The 22,441-nt window shown below is 34.4% G+C and overlaps 1 protein-coding gene across 3 annotated transcripts in view; it reads left to right on the top strand.

Moving 5' to 3' along the window:
* Window positions 1–22,441, top strand: part of COL19A1 (collagen type XIX alpha 1 chain) — a 340,055-nt gene that overhangs the window by 81,597 nt on the left and 236,017 nt on the right. For all 3 annotated transcript variants that reach the window (XM_032275604.1, XM_032275605.1, XM_032275606.1), the window contains exon 10: window positions 20,443–20,487. In XM_032275604.1, the coding sequence (XP_032131495.1) occupies window positions 20,443–20,487 (45 nt within the window). The remainder of the gene's footprint in view (window positions 1–20,442; window positions 20,488–22,441) is intronic.

Here is a 22,441-nt window from a genome sequence, read left to right as displayed (position 1 = left end):
AGCACAAAAAATGTGAAACCACCAAAGACCAGAACACCTCTTCTCCTTCAAGGGATCACAACTCCTCAACAACACAGGATCACAACTTGACCGAGAAGGAGTGCGAAGAATTGACAGAAACAGGATTCAAAAAGTGGATAATAACAAACTTTTCAGAGCTAAAGGAACACGTTCTAACTCAATGCAAAGAAACCAAAAACCTTGAAAAAAGTTAGATGAAATGCTAACTAGAATAACCAGCTTAGAGAAGAACATAAACGACTTGATGGAGTTGAAGAACACAGCACGAGAACTATGTGAAGCAAACACAAGTTTTAATAGCCGAATTGATCAAGCAGAAGAAAGGATATCAGAGATTGAAGATCAACTCAATGAAATAGAAAGAGAAGGCAATACAAGAGAAAAAAGAGTGAAAAGAAATAATCCCTCCAAGAAATATGGGATTATGTGAAAAAACCTAATCTACGCTTGATTGGTGTACCTCAATATGATGGGGAGAATGAATCCAAGCTGGAAAACACACTCCAGGATATTATCCAGAACTTCCCAAGCCTAGCAAGGCAGTTCAAATTTCAAATTCAAGACATACAGAGAACTCCACAAATATATTCCTCAAGAAGAGCAACCCCAAGGCACATAATTGTCAGATTCACCAGGGCCGAAATGAAGGAAAAAAATGCTAAGGGCAGCCAGAGAGAAAGGTCAGGTTACCCACAAAGGGAAGCCAATCAGACTTACAGCAGGTCTCTCAGCAGAAACTCTACAAGCCAGAACAGAGTTGGGGCAAATATTTAACATCCTTAAAGAAAAGAACTTTCAACCCAGAATCTCATGTCCAGCCAAACTAAGCTTCATAAGTGAAGGAGAAATAAAATCCTTTATGGACAAGCAATTATTGAGAGATTTTGTCACCACTAGACCTGCCCTACAAGAGCTCCTGAAAGAAACACAAAGCATGGAAAGGAACAAGTACCAGTCACTGCAAAAGCAAACCAGTGGCAAAGACCAAAAATGCAATGAAGAAAATGAGTCAATTAATGAGAAAGAAAATTAGCCAGTAACAAAATGGCAGGATCAAATTCACACATAACAATATTAACATTGAATGTAAATGGCCTAAATGCCCCAATCAAAAGACACAGACTGGCAAACTGGATAAAAAGTCAGAACCCTTTGGTGTACTGTATTCAATAAACCCATCTCACATACAAAGGCACACATAGACTCAAAATAAAGGGATGGAAGAAGATTTACCAAGCAAATGGAGAACAAAAAAAAGCAGGGGTTGCAATCCTAGTCTCTGATAAAATGGACTTCAAACCAGCAAAGATCAAAAGAGACAAAGAAGGAAATTACATAATGGTAAAAGGATCAATCCAACAGGAAGAGCTAACTATCCTAAATATATACGCCCCCAACACAGGAGCACCCAGATACATAAAGCAAATTCTTAACGACCTAAAACGAGATTTAGACTCCCACACAATAATAGTGGGAGACTTCAATACTCCACTGTCAATATTAGACAATGAGACAGAAAATTAACAAGGATATCCAGGACTTGAATGCAGAGCTGGACCAAGCAGATCTAGTAGACATATACAGAACGCTCCACCCCAAATCCACAGAATATACATTTTTCTAAGCACCACATTGAACTTACTCTAAAATTGACCACATCATTGGAAGCAAATCACTCCTCAGCAAATGCAAAAGAACAGAAATCAAAGCAAAGTGTCTATCAGACCACAGCGCAATCAGACTAGAACTCAGGATCAAGAAACGCACTCAAACCCACACAACCCCTTGGAAACTGAACAACTTACTTCTGAATGTTGACTGGATAAACAATGAAATGGAGACAGAAATAAAGATGTTCTTTGGAACCAACCAGAATGAAGACACAACTTACTAGAATCTCTGGGACACCTTTAAAGCAGTATCGAGAGGAAAATTTATAGCAATAAATGCCCACCAGAGAAGAGAGGAAAGATCTAAAATCAGCACCCTATCATCAAAATTGAAAGAACTAGAGGAGCAAGATCCAAAAAACTCCAAAGCTAGCAGAAGACAAGAGATAACTAAGATCAGAGCAGAACTGAAGGAGATAGAGACACAAAAAACCTTCAAAAAATCAGTACATCCAGGAGCTGGTTTTTTGAAAAGATCAACAAAATAGACCGCTAGCCAGATTAATAAAAAAGAAAAGGAGAAGAATCAAATAGATGCAAAGAAAACGATAAAGGGGATATCACCACTGATCCCACAGAAACACAAACTACCATCAGAGATTACTACCAACAGCTCTATTCACATAAACCGGTAAACCAGGAAGAAATGGATAAATTCTTAGGCACTTGTACTCTACCAAAACTAAACCAGGAGGAAGCTGAAACCCTGAATAGACCAATAACAAGGGCTTAAGTAGAGGCAGAAATCAATAACCTACCAACCAAAAAAAGTCCAGGTCCAGATAGGTTCACAGCCGAATTCTACGAGAGGTACAAAGAGGAGCTGGTTCCATTCCTTCTGAAACTGTATCAAACAATACAAAAGGAGGGAATCCTCCCTAACTCATTTTATGAGACCAACATCATCCTGATACCAAAACCAGGCAGAGACTCAACAAAAAGAGAAAACTTCAGGCCAATATCCATGATGAACATCAAGGCAAAAATCTTCAATGAAATACTGGCAAACAGATTGCAATAGCGCATCAAGAAGCTTATCCATCATTACCAAGTAGGCTTCACCCCGGTGATGCAAGGATGGTTCAACATATGCAAATCCATAAATGTAATCCATCACGTAAACAGAACCAAAGACAAAAACCACATGATTATCTCAATAGATGCAGAGAAGGCCTTCGATAAAATTCAGCAGCCTTTCATGGTCTCAATAAACTAGGTATTGATGGAACATTTCATAAAATGATAAAAGCTATATACGACAAACCTACAGCCAATATCATACTGAACGGGCAAAAGCTGGAAGAATTCCCTTTGAAATCAGGCACTAGACAAGGATGCCCTCTCTTACCACTCCTATTCAACATAGTATTGGAAGTTCTAGCAGAGCAATCAGGCAAGAAAAAGAAATAAAGGATATTCAATTAGGAAAGGAGGAAGTCAAACTGTCTCTATTTGCAGATGACATGATTGTATATCTGGAAGACCCCATCGTCTCAGCCCAAAATCTTCTCAAACTGATAAGCAACTTCAGCAAAGTCTCAGGATACAAAATCAATGTGCAAAAATCACAAGCATTCCTATATACAAATAGCAGACAAACAGAGAGCCAAATCAAGAGCAAACACCCATTCACAATTGCTACAAAGAGAATAAAATACCTAGGAATACAACTAACAAAGGATGTAAAGAACCTCTTCAAGGAGAACTACAAGCCACTGCTCAACGAAATAAAGGAGGACACAAACAGATGGAGAAACATTCCATGCTCATGGAAGAATCAATATCGTGAAAATGGCCATACTTCCCAAAGTAATCTGTAGATTCAATGCTATCCCCATCAAGCTACCAATGACCTTCACAGAACTGGAAAAAAACCACTTTAAACTTCATATGGAATCACAAGAGACCCCACATAGCCAAGACAATCCTAAGCAAAAAGAACAAAGCCAGAGGCATCACACTGTCAGACTTCAAACTATACTACAGGGCTACAGTAATCAAAACAGCATGGTACTGGTACCAAAACAGAGACACATACCAATGGAATGGAACAGAGACTCCAGAAGAAACACCACACATCTACAACTACCTGATCTTTGACAAACCCAGCAAAAACAAGCAATGGGGAAAGGACTCCATGTTTAATAAATGGTACTGGGAAAACTAGTTAGCAATGTGCAGAAAGCAGAAACTGGACCACTACTTGTCACCTTACACTAAAATTAACTCCAGATGGATCAAAGATTTAAACATAAAACCTAACACCATAAAAACACTAGAAGACAATGTAGGCAAAACCATCCAGGACATAGGCATCGGCAAGGACTTCATTACTAAAACACCAAAAGCAATGGCAATAGAAGCCAGCATAGACAAATGGGATCTAATTAAATTCCAGAGCTCCTGTACAGCAAAAGAAGCCATCATTAGAGTGAATCAGCAACCAAAGAATGGGAAAAAATTTTTGCAATCTACCCATCTGACAAAGGGCTAATATCCAGAATCTACAAAGAACTAAAACATATATACAAGAAAAAACAAACAACCCCATTCAAAAGTAGGCGAAGGATATGAACAGACACTTTTCAAAAGAGGACATATATGAGGCCAACAGACATATGAAAAAATGCTCATCATCACTGGTCATTAGTGAAATGCAAATCAAAACCACACTCAGATATCATCTCATGCCAGTTAGAATGGTAATCATTAAAAAATCAGGAGACAACAAATGCTGAAGAGGATGTGGAGAAATAGAAACATTCTTACACAGTTGGTGGGAGTGTAAATTAGTTCAACTGTTGTGGAAGACAGTGTGGCAATTTCTCAAGGATCTAGAAATAGAAATTCCATTTGACCCAGCAATCCCACCATTGGGTATATACCCAAAGAATTATAAATTGTTCTACCATAAAGACACATGCATACGTATGTTCATTGCAGCCCTGTGTACAATAGCAAAGACCTGGAACCAACCCAAATGCCCATCAATGATAGACTGGACAAAGAAAATATGGTACATATATGCTATGGAATACTACACAGCCATAAAAAACAATGAGTTCGTGTCCTTTGTAGGGACTTGGATGAATCTGGAAACCATCATTCTCAGCAAACTGACCCAAGAACAGAAAGCCAGGCACCATATGTTCTCACTCACAGGTGAGTGTTGAACAACAATAACACGTGGACTCAGGTAGAGGAGCATCACACACAGGTGACAGTTGGGGGTGCAGGGGAGAGACAATGGGGGGTGGGGAGGGAGGGGAGGATGGGGAGGGATAACATGGGGAGAAATGCCAGATATAGTATGCACCTAAAGTAAAATAAATAAATTAAAAAAAAAAGAATTATAAAATCAACCATGGGAGAATCATAATGTACAAGATTCATAAACAAATAGCACCAGAGCTTCTGCTTTCACCCATGAAGTAACTGCTTAAGGCATGTCCTCCCATAGTAAACAACTATAAAGTATAAGATATATAATAATAGTAATAATAATAATAATAATAAACCCAGCTATATCTACAAACTGTAAGTTCTCTTTCCTAATTTTCCAGGGGACTCTGCTGAGCAAGGCAAAGATTCAATTTTCAAGGAAAGAGTTAAATGATAATATATTGTTAACTTTTGTTCTACATTTTTTCTTTTAAAAAACAAAAATACTTTTTATATTGATTTAATCAGGTTTAGCTTAATGTTGCCAAGTTAATGAAGCATCAAAATTATTTTGCAAAAAGAAGTTTTGGCAGAATTTAATATATATCTTTATTTGCCTATTTTCTTATCCACTATGATTTACTACTTTTTCTTTTTTTGTAAAGGTGATGATCCCCTCTCATGGAATAATGTCTTTTTAAATACTACTGCTTGTATTTAATTATCTAGTTGTGATCAGTATTCTATATCAGGACACCTAATCAAGCGATTTTTAACCATGCTCTTTAAGACTAAATTTGTATAACATTATTTTAAGTAATAATTAATACTTTAATTTAGAGTCAATTGTAATAATTTTCTGAATCTTTTAATTCCTTTTTGTTAGCAAGTGTTGTTAGCAACCAAATTCCTTAGCAACTGCATTGCTTTCTCAGTTCTTTAAGACCCTTGTTAATACCCTCACCCATTTCAGAGTTGAAATTCTCTCAGAGTTTTGTAAAATATCAGTTCAATTTTAGTGTTCCTGAATCTAAGAGGATGTGTTATCTGAGCCCTATTTTGGGAATTATTTTCCAGTTAGTTTTTGTATTATTACCTTTCACATCTCCAGTTATTTTGCCAAAATGTGTTGACTTTATGAAATGATTGCTTTGCTGATATGCTTTAAGAGAAAATCAAAACAGTTTAAAATGGAATAAGTTAGCTTATTTGACCTCTTAGTCAGAAACTGGTACTGATTTATTTCAGCTTCTCCTGCCTTCCCATCCCACTATAAAGGTTTCCATTTTGAGTAGTCTACTATGCTAACCTAGAGATGATGAGTAAGTTTCCCCTCATTTTCTTTCCAATCTGACATTACTCATATGCCCTTTCTGTAGCCATACCACAACAAGAAAATTTAATTAAATCAAAATATGTTCATAATTTTTGAAAAGAAGGAATACCTTCTCTTAGTAATAACCTCACAGAAGATTCATTATTATGCTTTTGTCTTCTTTTAGTATGTCAATATAAGAAATAATAATGTATCTTTATCCTTTCTAATCCCATATTGAATATATTGAAGTAATTAACAGGTCCTTTTTTTGGATCAGTTTTACCCAATCTGATATAATCTCATGTAATCTACAGGAATTCAATTGGAGGTGAAATTTACTTGTTGGCCTTCATCTGAAACTAACAAATAGTATCATTATAATAGTAGTATTACATATTTATAAAATTACAATATATTTCTTAATTTCTACCAAGTTTTAACGATAGAGAAACTCATTCAAAAAGTATATATTATTTTCTACTATTTCAAGGATAAGCTTATCAGACTGAATTTGTGATATTGCTTTTAAGGAAGCCATAGATGGTCCATAAACTTCCTTGCACCTGTTTTTCCTTCCCTGCTCAGCAGTTAGATGGAAGATCAAGGAAGCTGATCATTGCATTGACCAAAATTTAGGGTTTTTCCTGGAGGATGTAAAGGAAAGTCAGAACACTAAGTGAAACAAATAGGGATATCTTAGAATCTGAAATTTCATGACTTACTTGAATTGAAAGCATTGATAGGATGTAGATTTAATTTATTTAAACTCATTTCTCATATTAATTGAAGTAACTATTATTCCTTACTTTTGGTAAATGTAAAAGAAATTGCAAAGGTGAGTTACATATTTCTGTGTGAATATGTCTAGTTTTAGTTATGATTAGTACTTAGATGTTTATGAATTACTGGTTTTTGACAATTTGTTGATTTGGCCTGTGGGAGGAAGGAACTTGAAGCACAAACTTGGTGCAAGCAAAAGCAACTCATCTAGGAAGAGGTGGATTCTCTTTGACAGCATTAGTAATTAACTCACCTCTTTAATTTCCTAGTAAGCATTTCTGTATTTTAGGGTACAGTTGGTAATAAAGGTGAATTTGGTGCTCTTGGAATTCCTGGGGAAAAGGTATGATGGTTTGCTATTTGATTAAAATTTATGGTTATTTTATAAAGTTGTATCAGATAGGATAGAAAAATATACGGAATAAGTTTTATAGTTTAGGGGTAAGCAAACAGTGGCCCTATAGTAGCGCTGTCAGAAACTCCCACTGTATGATTTTGTACGTAAAGTTTTACTGGAACAAAGCCACACTCATTTGTTTTTGTATTACCTAAGGCTGCCTTTGTGCTTCATGGCCAGGTTAAGGACTTGTGGCAGAGGCTGCATGGCCCACAAAATCTCAAACATTTACTCTCTGGCCCTTTGTTGAAAAAGCCTGCTGATCCCTGCTCCAGAACACTGCTATTCTCTCAGCCCCAGAACCTCTTAAATTCACCATTTTATAAGTGATATATCTTAATATGCATTTCACTGCAGATGAAAATTAGGTAATTTATGTAAACAACTTATAATATAGACCATAGGATATATTATAATTAAAAATATAAGAAATATATTTTGTTCCATCAATAAAATGCTATACTGCAGCCAATAGCTCATAAAAGGATTGATTTTTATGTTCCTACTCTAATACCACAAAGATGATTCTAAACAATAAATTCACTCACAAGATGTTATTGTAATTTAGCATCTCATTCAAGTTCAGTTTTTGTAGAATAGTTTTAAAATTGTTGTAGTTGTATATTAAACTGCAATTACATTGTCATATTTTCACTATATATATCTATATTAATAACTTTGCTAAATTTTTTAAGTTGATGCTAAGAAAATTATCTTCTTTATGAAAATATACTTAGTATAAGTTATTGTAGCTGTTCCAGCTGCACTGATTATTAAGGAAGTCTATTGTGTCTCACTGTGTAGAAGGCCATGACCATTGCAGTTTTATTCACCTAAAGTTGGCACCTAACTGAAGCTGAAGTGGTAGGAGGTTCAGAAGTTGTCAGACAGATATTTTTTGAGACCTTCTTAAATATGTCTCTGGTATTTAGCTGCTTCATTGATGCTACTTTTTCCTTCCATAAATTAGTCAGTCTTACATGCAAATTCTTTATTCCTATAGGAATTTAACTATTGGACTTTAAGTCCAACAAACTCTATTGAAAAATAATATCTTGCTGCAAGTTGTTGTTTATTTGGTCTGCTGTCCTCTTGTTTAAGCATGCTGATGGCATTAATTGACGATTCTTCATTATAAATCAAAGTTTCTTTAAATACTTGTTCAAAGGTCTAATTCTTTAAAAATATCTTTTCTATAGAGAATATTATTCAATGACCTAAGAAGATGCCCCAATCCAAATTTACCTTGTAGCCTTATTCTACCAATCTTTTTCTAAAATGCATCACAATAATGTGATTATTTAGATTTCAGATCATTAGGAGTTTTTGAATTATCCTGAACCTGGTACCCTTTTTTAAGCCTTATGCAGAATCACTGAAGTGTGTGGACTAAAGTAGATTGTTTGACTTTATTATGGGTTGTAATGTAAGACTCATATACATTTATTTAATAAATTGTGGGGAAGTAGGATAGAATTCCCTTGGAATGTTTGAAAACAGAATTTATCAAGATTGCATTAATTTTAACACTCCAAAATGGCATCTCTTGGATCCTTATGTATGACAGCCAGGTGCAAACTACTACTGATTGAGTATGGAATAGGTTCTCAACTCCTGAAAAGGTGATGTCAACAGACTGACAATGTAAGAACTAGATGAAGCATTCAATAGAATCAACCCCGTCAAAAGTTGACCAAATGAATTGCAATCTAGGGCCACGATAGTAAGAAAACAAGTCTAGAAAGTTAAGTATGCAAACCAAGACATTTTCTAGAAAAAAAATAGAGTTTCTTAGAAAACAGGGCATTTAGGACAACATGAAGGAACTAGAGCAAGTCAGTATTTCAGAGACAGGCACTACTCAGAACTAAAGATGTTATTTCTTTTCCTAGAAGTCTACTTTTGGAAAAGAATCTTGTGTGGTGATTGATCCTATATTCCACTGCAAGTAAAACTTCAATAAGTATAGAGGAATATACTGGTAATCCAGTTAGATAAAGTCATTCTAAAAAACTGAAATCCTCAGCTCTTGGGGCCCGTTTGGTCAAAATGGTGACTGAGAGAGTCTTACAAAATCAGTTAATGAGTGTGTCTGTGTGAAGACACTGTTCCCAGAGAACTTAAGAAGCTAATATCATAAAGAAGCAGCTGTTTTTATAGTGTTCTAAAACCATGGCAAAATTGTCCTGGCAAGTACTCTCTCGTGTTTCCTCAAGCAATTTTCTTCTGGGTCTAATTTACTTGAGTCATTCTTAAAGGACCTCACAAACAATTAGAGAATTCGTTTAACTTCCAGTGGTGCTAAATGTGGTAACGGATTACATTTAGCTCTTTGTTCCCGGATTCATGCATCATCAGTGGCCCTAATTAGTGGGTAATATCTTTACAATACCTTTAGAAGCACCGAGTCTTTGACCATTTTCTCTTCCCAAGCTCTCAGTCCCCGGTGGTACTGGCTACCGAGATTTGTCACTTCATTTAGCTGTTAAAGTTTTTCACTCTAGAGTGAAAAAAACGCCACCTCAAGAATGTTTTTCTCACTTCTATAATCCACAAGTTACCACTTATTTAAAATAATTCTAATGAATGTATGCAAAATGAAAACAAGAAAGTTACTAGCATATTATCTAATGGTAGGTTAATACATTGTACAAATTTTTTAAATTTCAAAATTTCAAAATCATACTTGTGAGGTTTATGTTTGGGTGAAATATCTCTGCCATCTTATAAGAAAAATAGTTTGTTGGATTTTTCTAAGTAAATTCTTAAAGAAAAATTATCAGTTCTTAACATGTGTGTCTCTTCAGGTCTCTGTCTCCCACATTTGCCTTAATGTGAAATATGTGCATCTTCCAAAGTAACTTATCCAGCATCCCTAAGCTTAACTTTGACTCTGCTTCTTGGCAGTTATAATTCTTTTTTTTTTTTTTTTTTTTTTAATCAAATTAGGAGTGTTTAAAAGTACTGTTAAAAAATAAAATAAGATGAATTGTTTCAATGTCTCACATGTACAATACCATATAACATATATCTCAGGTATAATATCTCAAAGTGAAGATTTTTTCCTAAAGCTTAGTTTTTAAGCTAGGAAAGTGATTTATATTAATGAATGAAGCATTTTCTGAGCAGTATGAAGTATTAATTTGTGTATTAACTACACTTTACATTTATATCAATGTCATACTGCAATAAATCAAGTGATTTGCATATAAATCATATTATTCTAAAATAAAACTACACTTTGAAATTTAGATAGGTAATAGCAGTAAATGTTTTTAAGTCAAGACTCTGAACAATGTGTTAGTGTACTGTGGTGGCATTTTTCCTCTGAGACCAAGGAGAAAAGATAGTACACTAAGCAGCACAATTTTATAAAATCTATTTATGGAACACAGGGATATGAGGAATCTAAGGATGAAATATAGCATTTAATTATGTTCTTTTGTAAGTGTAATACTTATCACCCAGTATAGACATGCAATGGCCATTCTTAATCTAATATTAGCTCTAATCTAATATAGCCTTACCATTCAATATTGCAGAAAAATAACTGTCCCCTTTACATTTAGTCAGCACAGCTATGATTCTGCTTAAGAGGTTTTGTAAGTGTTCCGTTATGAGTTCATTTAAGAAAATCAATTCTGTTTAGCAATCTTATTAGGTAGCTGGCAACTTCTGGTAAGCTTGGATGGACAGAAGCTACTGTCAATCAAAATGAGTAAACTGGATGGTTCCACTTCCATGAGAAGTGAATGACTCAATGCATAAGATCACATGTATGCACCCATACACACCCGTACACACACATGCATGCACACACACACACACAAACACATGAATGTATCTGTTCACACCTTGTATCCTCATGATATGAAGTAGGAAAATGAGATGAGGATTTGGACACTAGGAGCAAATTTGCCCTAGTGTCCAAATATAACACTCAAACCATGTTTGTTTTTATTACCTGAATACTTTAAAGAAAAAAATTGCCTTATTTCATACTTGACTTATGTATGTAAACATAACAGATATATTTTTTGAGAAGTGGGCGTTTTTTCTAAATAGGAATAATTATTGTCCAACAATTTTATCCTAATAATGTGACATTAAAAATTGAACAAATATAGAGCCCAATTTATGCCAAAACTCATAATCTGCCTACTAAATTACTTTAAATTTGCCCTAAAATGTTTATTTTAATAGGAAAATTTTTACTAAGTTAATTTGCTCCCCATGGAGTAAGTATAAAGTAATTCATAGCCATCATTACTTTACAATGCTAATATCAAATACTCAGAGATGGACTGCCTGTGTTTGAATTCCAGCTCAAAATCTTACTCTCTAATATAGAGCATGATACTCTAATTTAGAGCATGTCAGTTTTCTCTTTTATAAAACCGGAATTATATTGAATCTACTTCTAGCTTTATCTTAAGGATTAAACAAGATTACTCATAAAAGTGCCAGCCCAGCACACCTGATATGTAAATATTTAGTAAACAACAGATGTAATTTTAACAATAAACAGTTTGATGATTCTATTATTCAAACTTACCATAGGACTAAATTAGAACTTATTTGAAGGAATTTATACACTTCATCTTAGCCAAAAGGCCAAGAAGCAAACACTTGGGGTAATTTATATTATTTCTTGAAAATATATTTACAGAAAAATGTTGAAATAAATCCACATCTTAGGTAACTTTGACCTTTCAAAATAAAGCTCAAAGATTTTAGCAAACCAATGAATTCCTCACTTAATATAAATATGTATAAGAATATAAACTGTTGCAATAATAATAACAGCAGCCATTTACTCAATAAGTGTTATATGCTAAATGCTATCAGGAGCCTTCTTTACATTATTTCATTCAATCCTTACAACATCTGTGTGAGGTAACATTTATTGTTGCCATCTCACAGATAAGGAAACAGATCTAGAGAGAGGGAAGAAAGAAAAAGAAACTTCCCCTAACTTTGTAGGCAGAAAGTAGTGGAGTCAGGATTTCAACCTCTATCCATGAAAATCCATAGCTCTTGCCCCTTTATCATATTATCTCATCTGGATGGCTCCTCAAATATTCAGATTTCCTTGACACAGGCAGTTCTGAATTAGATCTTAAATTTGTTTCCCTGCCAGTTTAGTGAGTGAACTGCCTGCGGTTTGCTTCGGACATTCTGTTCCAAGGAAGGCTGTGTCTCTTCCCTTTAAATCTATGGACCCCTTTTAAACTGCAGCTGACGCTAGGGATTCTGACTCCCCCACCTTCATAAAATTATGTTCATCTATTAAAAATCATTATGCATGTGGTTTTTCACCAAATGAGAGCATTTTGTCTAGCTTTACCTTGCAAAATAAGTATTATAGAAAACAATTTGCTTGGTTTCCAAGTATTTGAAGTGTGTTTTCAAACTTTTCACACTTGACGCTCTGGAGATCCTTAATCTACCCTGCATGCCCATGTCCAGGCAGCTCAATCATGGTCACACTGCAACCATAACCTAATGCAACACCTAATGTAGAAATTTTTCTCTTTATATTCTCCACCAAATAAATATGTATAATTTATTTATCAAAAACAAAAAAATATTTAACTTAGCACCATGACTTTATTAAAAAATAAAATAAATAAACATTCTGAAGGTAAAAAAAACCTGTATGCATTAAGGCACTTAAGAATACATCTGATAACGTGATGAGAGAGTGGCCAAATTGCATGTCTTAAAAATAGCTGGACTAACTATCCTCATTATATGAGGATATGCTTTGTATGATGGGCCTCTTCACCATAAACTCTGAAACCCTCAGTCACTGCAGTGAGATGAGACTGAATAAGGCAGATCCATTGTTCCCTAACAGTCTTTGTATTTCATTTCTGTTGGGAAATGAAATGACTATGATCTTTGAATCTTGATTTTCCCTAAAAAGACATTTTATGAGAAGACTGCAGCTTCAGAAAGTAAAAGCAGATGCTGTTACAGTTTATGTAAGTGCAGACAAGGCTAGTCACTGTTGTGAATTATAATGAACTTTCTACCATTGCTGGTCCAGATGTAGCATTAATGCTTCAGAGACTCAGAAACTTACAGGAATGTAGCATAAAAGCTAGAGAATTTTTAAGCCGTTTGGCATCCTATCTGTATTTCTAGCTTCACCTAATTTTTCCATGAGTGTTCAAAATTAAGCTTAATTTTAGACTTCCTAAGTTTAAAACGTAAAATACCTAATGGCATGTGACAATTTATTATAGAAACTGAGACCATTAAATGAGGAGGAACAAAAAAAGACAACTTAGCTTTATTCTAACAATGGAATACTTCCTGCCTATAAAATTGTTAGGCTTTATAAAACAAGAGTGACCTGTACTTTAAAGAAAATACTTCTTAAGCAGAGAATCACCTGTATATCTGTGTAATTTAGAAAATTCTTTAATGAATTACTGTATAGTCAAATCTACACACAGGATTGAACTTTTAATCATAACTAGTATTCGTAGAAAAAAATGACCACAAAGAAATCAGTTTTGTAAACCTACTTGCTGGCTTCACTTATTTAAAGTACAAGGAAAAATCTTGAATTATCAGTGAAAAATTGTTGCTGTTACATGGAATAATTGTCATTTAATTGTCTTGTCTATAGACATATACTGATACAATATAGCACTAAAATAAGCCGAAACATAAGAAGGACAAAGGTAATAGAAGGACAGGAAAAAGAAAAGAAACTTGCTCATTCTGCAGCTGATTTTATTTCTTAATGGTTCCTTCTTCCCTTCTAATGCCTTCTACTCACACCCCAAGTAGAGCAGTTGGCAGGGAACAAAACAGATGGATGACAATCTCAACACATGCAGTGTATCTGGCACCCAGGCACTTGACTTTTATTTGCTAAACAGCCAGATTTCAAGAACCTAGACTGCTAATGTTCCTATTTAGTTTAATGTACTACCAGTTTCTAGCACATAAATATTAAAATATTGCCATAAGAAAGCTCACACACTCTGTTTCTCTGCATAGTTGAGTGGCTAATTATTTTATTCTTGGTGTAGCTTGTTGAGATACTGAACAGTGGAGTTAAAGATTTAACTGGTATCTTATAAAAACATCTATGATTTTTGATATTAGAATTTTCTTAAAGTGGCTCTATCTAAAGGAGCTTTTAGCCAGACACATCAGGGACTGCAGAAGATTTGAGTGGATGATCACAGATGATTGGTATCTTCCTTTCCTACTACCATCATTGCATTTTCAGATTATTATACTCAAGCACCATGCATTTTTTTCATGAATTCTCCCAGGCCACCAGGCAAAATTACAGCTTATCCACTCTCTTCACATAGCAGTTTATTTACATCACCAATATAGTGTGTGTCTATACCTCCTGCTAAATTGTGAGCTCCTGAAGTAGAAGGACTTGGGATCTGTCTCATCTCTGTAATCTCAGCACCTGCACTGATTCTGGTTAAGTTTATTGAGTTTCTCAGAATTCAGGGACTTAGCTCCAAGCTAGAAATAGGGAAGAGAAATAGAGAATGACTGCTAGAAAACTTTGCTGAGGAGAAATCAGAAAAGCCCCCTAATGCCAGCAACACTTCAGTGCAAGTGCTTCCTACTCTCTACAGAAGCATAATTTAGGGAAACAGAAGAGATTCTCTTTTCTACACAACAAGTTTACAGGTATTGCTTCCTAGAATTAAATATAATAGAAATGTGTGCATCTCCAGAAGTTGCTTTCCATTTTGGAAAGTATGCTCTTCCCTCTCTCTCAAACACAGATCTTCAAGTTATATTGCTTTCTTTTTATCCAAAGTAGATTTGAAAATCTCCTAACTTTCTTATGACATTGTTAGGGTTTGTTCTTTCTCCATATCTTCACAATCATTTACTTCAGGGCTAAAGATAAGTAACCAATGGCTTCAGTGCATTTAAGGTCCAGAACAGGTAACTGATATGGAATAGAACTGTAAATTACTCATCACGAGGAATTCTCCAGGCAGGAAATAGTTTGCAGTTACTGCTGTCTCATTGTCCTCAATTAGGAACTGACTGAAAACTCTATCCTTCTCTGTATGTCTTAAATCATCTTTTACTTATTAGAATTCTCTATTCAGATGTCAATCACTATACTTCAGATATTTCAGTAGATGATTCACATTAAATAAGTATTTCTCTAGTACTTTTGTGAAGTTTCAGGTTTCTTTTAAAGACTGTCTTACAGTTAGTCTCACAATAAAGTGAAAAGCCCAAACACTTGTGCCTGACACTTTAAGAAAATCATCACAGTTACATAGAAGCCCAGATTCTGTAGTGGATTGTACAACATTAACTAAGGCTTAATTCCCTATCTTTGCTATATATAGGAAGAAACTTTACCTCTCCAAGGCATTTCAAAATCATTTGGGGTTTCTTTATGTTTTTTATTTGAGTAACTCTTAGTACAACTTGTATTTAATTAATTTGAAAAGTATTGTAAAATAACATTCCTTTCACAGGAAAACTTAAGGGTTGTAGTTGACTACAAATGTAGCATATGTAAGCAATTTAGTTAAAACAAAAAGCAGGTTGTATTAATAGAAGCACAAAACTATATAGTATCCAGAACAAAGTGTGTGTGTGTGTGTGTGTATGTGTGTGATGGTCTTGCTCTCTATTCTGTGTGTGTGTGTGTGTGTGTGTGTGTGTGTGTGAGATGGTCTTGCTCTCTCTTCTGTGTAAGACCATTTCTAGAATGATGTACTGAGTTCTGAGTGCCACATTTTAAAAGATATGACTGACCAATGTGTGCCCAGAGAAGAGGGACCATAGTATTAAGAGACTCCAAATTATCATTTGAAAAATGAGTGGTTTACTGAATAGAAGGCTTGATAGTGGCACAAAGGGTTGTCATGTAGAAGACCTATGAAATTTTTTTCCTGTGTAAGTGCAGACAGAAGAAATAAGACTGATGGGCGAAATAAGGGGAAGGTTAATTTGGGTTCAGAAAGCATTGATTCAGTAACCACACAGTGAGTTTCTTTTCTTTGCTCTCCTCAATGCAAATTAAGCAGCAAAAGTACTTGACTTTAAGAAGCTTTCAGTAGGGTTAGTGCCTCATCAGATTCTTTGGTGGAGTTGTTGTACATAAATGCATGGATTTGTATTTGTCCTTATATTTAAGAATGCCCACCCTGCTTGTTTTCTAGCTGTATGCACCTGTATTTACGTATGTACACACATATACATATACACTCAGAATAGATTTTAAGAGAGATGTTGAGTTAGCTGCCACTAATCACCCATACATACAAGACATGTATAGACCCATAAGAATAAATAATAATAGGATCTCATTCATTTAAGATTAAAGTGTATTAAATTGGCCTTATCTTGAATGTTAATGTGATTAAAATATCCCCATGCATTACCTGCATTAAAGGATTCAACAAATACAAAGAATTCAAAAAGTTTGAGATTTTAAACTCTATGCAATGTATATATATATATATTTTTTTAACTTGGTAATTTATTTTTTAGAATGAAGTCCCAAAATATAGAAGGAAAAAATTCTCTCCTTGAAATAAAAGGATTATTAGATTGGATAGCTGAAAAAAATAAAAAATATATATTTTTATTAAAATTTCCTGAAACATTTAATGGACTTCCAACAGTTTAAGAACCATAAAAAAATTCAATTTCTAATGATTATGGCTGAGTCAAGCAGAACTACAGTCAATAATGTAGAAGTTTGCCTTAGTAATACACAAAATCAAAATCAGATTTACTTTTTTCTGCCTGTTTTATTGGTTTTAGTCCTAGAATCTTGGTATTCCACTTCTGATATTTATTTTAGTTATTTTATGCAATATTCAACCTAGGTAAATTTTCTCTTAATAAATATGAATGAATTAATGGGGAAGTATTGATATATTTCCAAGTAGACACTAAATTCATACAGAATGTTATACTCCTAGAAAATATGTTCTAAGTAAAATGATAGGTCAATCTTTTAATATACAAATGTAATAATAGGATCTCAGATGTTTTAATCAAAGGCTGAATGCCTGTTAAAAAAAATAAGCACCACAAAATAGTATATAACTTTCTACTTTCTGGGTTGAATGCTAGTTATTTGCAACTTTTTTTTGTCTACCTGCTTGCTTTATCTTTATGTGCTTGGTCTCATTATTACTAGGTTTACAAACTATAGCCCTAGGGAATGTGATTTTTTAAAATCAGATGTCCTTCAGACAACACATATTTCCTACATATTAAGAAATACATTGTTTCCAATGTCAAAAGAATCAAGAAAACAAATAATAATTTATAGTTTATGCCTAGCTATGCTTACTCCTGAAAAATATGCAGTTATTACAAGGAGGTAAAATTAAATCCTGTGATCAGTTTTTCAGAAAGCAACCAGTTGACCCTAACCTTCACCTATCTTTGTCCCAAAAACTTCTCAAGGAGGTTATTTTGAATTTTGGAAAGGGTACTTTTGGATTCTTCTGTGAAATTAAAGACATGTTATGTATTATAGCAATAATCCAGGCAATGATACTATCAGCAGCACTGTTAGATTTCTCCTGTTTTATGTTACACAGCTTTGTTAACTTGCCTTCCTATAGTTTGAATTTGTACCTGAAAAGGAACACAAGTCCTTTCATAGAAAAACCTATGATAGAAAAAAATATCCCCCAGAAACAAGTTTTGAAAGTTATGGTTTCTATGGGAATCATTTATTGTGATTTTCTTTCAATAATGAACTGAAGTATTGATTGGAAGCCAAAGAAGAAGCATCTTATTTCTTCCTTGGACTAAAATTGTCAGTAAGGAGTGACAGCAGGAGTTCAGAAAAAGCAACTAATGTATACCTTCCAGTAATTTTAGGAGGATATTTATTTCATGAATAGAATTAAATTTGCCCTCAAACTGCTTGTGGCACATAGAACTTTAAACCTGGGTGTCAGAGGGAGCATAAAGAAAGGCTTCTTCTGTTGACATAAGTTGGGTTTTAGATAAACACATTTCCCACAAGATAATCAGTGATGTCCATTGAATTATCATTGAGTCTAGAATTATGTTTATAAAACATATTTAGTCAAGAAAGAGCAGAGGCCAGTTAATGCTGGCCACAGGAAAACACAGTACTTTAATTACAACAATCATAAAACTTGTGTCCATTAAAGACATATTCTCAATATCACAGCTTTAGAGACTTTTGGTACCAGTTAACAGCGTGTGTGGGTGTAACACTAACCTGACATATGGCAGAGTAGGATTTTGGGTGCCAGTACTCAGAGCACCTGGTGCATGAGTGGGCTGTGAGTAAAGAAAAAGAGAAGATACTGTCACCACTTTTTTTCCAAAAAAAGTATTTTTGGCAGTGTATACCATATTGGCTTACTTTAGTGGATAATATCCCATATCTCGTGACTGTGTGTAACTTGTAATATGATATAAAACATTATATTGGATTAACTGATGAAAATAATCTGCTCCTTATGGACAAGTGGACATACTTCTGTGATGAGTAACAGGAGCTCCATTTCCATAGACTGTTCCCTGACACCAAATACTTCATGTATTTTCACTATTACTTTATCAAATGATATTGGACATTTCTAACAGATTTGTGTGATATATGAGGTCTAGAACTATAACAATTCATTTAATGATAGAAATGTATTTTTATATAGATAAGTAGGTTTTATTTTGTTGATTCTTTAACATTTAATTACATTTAGCAGCAAAGTTTTACTTTAGTATATACTGTGATGATAGCTGTTATACTGTTGAATACTTTGATAATTTAATCTAATCTAAGAAAAACCTCAGTATTTAAAATAATTCGTGTACATGTATGTAGCAGTACATCTCTGGTAAGAACCACTAAAACTTTCTTTCAAATGTGTTAATTAGTGAAATAATGAAAATCTCCTTAGATTTAGACAGAATGTATTATTTCTATTTTAAAGTTTAAAGATGTGATTTTTTTATTCATAGATTTTGAATTTTGCTTAAAGAATTCAAATAAATGATAGCTAAAATGATTCTAGGAAATGTTTAAAAACTGCTATCTTATAAATTAGTTATAAATATTTGATATAAATAAAGCAGGTCCATGAAATTATTAGTGTGTTTTGAGCTGTCTAAACCTGGAAACTCAGAAGCCAAAGTAAATTCCTATAAGCAGGAAAATTCCTAAAACTCCATTGAGAATATGCACATCCTCCCAGGAGTATCTCATTCTAGCCTGTGTGCTGTTTACAAACCAGACTTATCAAAGAGATGACCCCAGAATTCCAGCAATGGAAACTGATAGGCATCTGCCTTTTTACCCAAGACAGAAACCAGATGAATAGAAAGAACTAAAAAATCTTCCAAGTAATTGGTTTATATTAAATGACATTGGGTTTGTATTCAAAATTGATCTAACAGCAATCAGCAGCTATAGGTAAGAAAGTAAACATTCTCGTACATATATGAGAATGTATACACACATACATATTTACATAATATGTATAGTGAGAGAGAAAAAATTTTGATTTTAGGCAAGAAGTCACTTAAAGCCAGAATTAAATCTTTTTCCAAAGAAAGTGTAGGGAGGGAGCTAGGTATGCAGAGTTGAAGTGTATGAGCTCAAATTCCAGTTCTACCGCCTACTTACTATGCAGTGACCTGTAAGAAGGTCATTGAGGCAGTATTATCCGCCTGATAGTTTTGTTGTCAGAACAGTTCCTGGCCCATAGGAAGCACTATGTCAGACTTTAATATAATTCCCAGAGGTTTCAAAAAGAGAAAATGTAATGAGATACTAAATAACGAATGTGGAAAAACATAGGCTGGAGGGGACCTCAGTCCCAACCTCAGGTAAGGCAGGTGACCTCTGGCATGTTACCAAACTTCTCAGAGCCTCCATTTCCCTATTTTAAAAATTGAGGTGACAGTCCTGAATTTGGGAGATAAGGGATAGATGGAAAACCCTTGCACATGATAGATATTCAGTATTGGGCTATTTTTCCCCACAACACTAGAGCTGTTGTTAAAGACCACAAAAACATCTGTGTTCATATGTCTTAATGGATAATAAACATTATTCTGTGTACTTCTTTTAGGGTGAAAATCGTTTACATGGTGCTCCAGGATTACCTGGTCAAAAGGTAAAGAGTTCTTGAATGTTTCATCTGAGTTAAGAATTTTAACACGTTGAAAAATAGATTTGCACATAGTTTTCTGAAAATATATTTGATTAGGCTGAATTTCCTCACAGACTTTTAGAAAGCTATGGATGTCTTTTCAAAGAGAACTCGTGGAAGCAATCCCCTCTTGAAGAGACCATTCTAGGAGGAAGCTTTGTCACAGAGCTTTAGTAACATACTTCTCCAAAGTCAATATTAGTGCTTTCTAGGGGATATGGAAGTGTACGTAGCTGCCCTGGAAATGTTTCCAATTTTATTAGTCAGAGTCCAAAATGTACAATAGAACAATTTGTACTTCCTTTGGCTGGTTTTGGTTACCTCTTGCTTATCTACCTTTTTATATCTCCCAGATAAAGCTAAACATAATAGTTACAATGACATAAAATACTAAATATTAGAAAGATGCTGAAGACAACTATATCTTCAAAAATATTTTTCTTTCAGAAGAAGGCATTCCTAATAAGTAAGGAGTTTTGCATGGACCAGGCTGCCTCTTTCTATGCCTAGTATCTTTCTCTTTACCAAGGCAAACTTCCTTTGTGCCCCTCTACTGTCCAAGGGCTGCTTTCTTCTTCTGGGAAGAAGCCTGGCTATCTGTGACCAGCATTACTAAAAACACAGAGACCTTAACATTCCAGTTTCTTGAAGGGATGGGGAGCCACTTCAGGTGGGGCCAGCTGTCATGATACCATCCGGATAATCTCACCACAGGAGAGAGAGCATTATTGATGTAATATTAGATGCCCACCAAAGCCAAGCATATCATTTCTATGCTCTGGGGATGTTTTATAGGTTTTGGCAACAAGATGTCAGAAGTTATTATGCATGTAGGCTTTTCTATGTAGCTGAAAATATCATTTTAAAAGATAGGCACTTATTTATAGTTACATATTGTGTTAAAAAATTTATTTACTTGGCCCAAAAAAGATAATAAGATTGAACTGGCAGCAATAAAATGGCAGGCTTCTGAATTTCTTCACAGCAGGTCTAGACAAAACCCATTGATACAGCATGTGCTGCATCTGCGAGTCAAGTTGCAAGCCAAGGGATGTGCAGATTTATCTGCTGGGAAATAGTTTTGGACTTTCCAGCAGCTGTTTGTGGTGGCTGCATCATGCTGACATTGTGGCTGATGTACTGGAGGCGTTTAGCAGCTTCAGTGTCAGCTTGAATTAACAGATCAAGTTAAAGTTTATATTTTAGGAAAAAAGGTGGAAAAAATGTAGACCATGCATTCAGTAATAAAAAGCAATACCTAACAACTAGCATATATTCTTTCTTGGTGACTTTTTGGGTAGATGAAGCAAAAATAATTATTTAATTATATGCATGTGACACACACACACTTACAAATGTATTGTTTAATCATCAAATTATATTATCTAATACTATTTAATTACATAATAATTTACATATATGCAATTATGTGGAGATATATATATATAAAATAACATACAAACTAAATATGTATCTATGCATGTAGATTTCTACATATATATATATAGTAAAAAGCTGGCATTCCCTTTCATATAATTAATAGGAATTTTATATACCAAGGGTCATCTTGTTGAGGCACTACAGAAAATACTACAGATCAGAAACCCTCTATCTCTTGTCTCTGTACACTCAAGAAATGCTTGCTAAATGCTTCTTATGCTCAAGGCCCACCATGGGTAGAGAGATGTACATGACCCATCCCCAACATTCACTTTCTGGCTATGTTGTCATGAGTGCCTGACATGTACAAGGCACTCAATGAACTTTTATTGAATGTATGAATGAAACATCAGTTAAGGAGGGAAATAAGCCTGTCAGATCAGAGAGAATGTAGATGAAGAAAGGGAGACTTATACCTTTTAGAATAAATATGGTAATTGAGAGCCAGCAGCTGTCCAAGCACCAATCCTCTTTCTGT

This window comes from Sapajus apella, unplaced genomic scaffold (assembly GCF_009761245.1).
Source record: "Sapajus apella isolate SASKATOON/1434 unplaced genomic scaffold, GSC_monkey_1.0 scaffold6, whole genome shotgun sequence".
Taxonomy (NCBI): Eukaryota; Metazoa; Chordata; class Mammalia; order Primates; family Cebidae; genus Sapajus; species Sapajus apella.
Note: the sequence above shows the minus strand (reverse complement) of the source record. Positions and strands in the feature narration are given on the sequence as shown.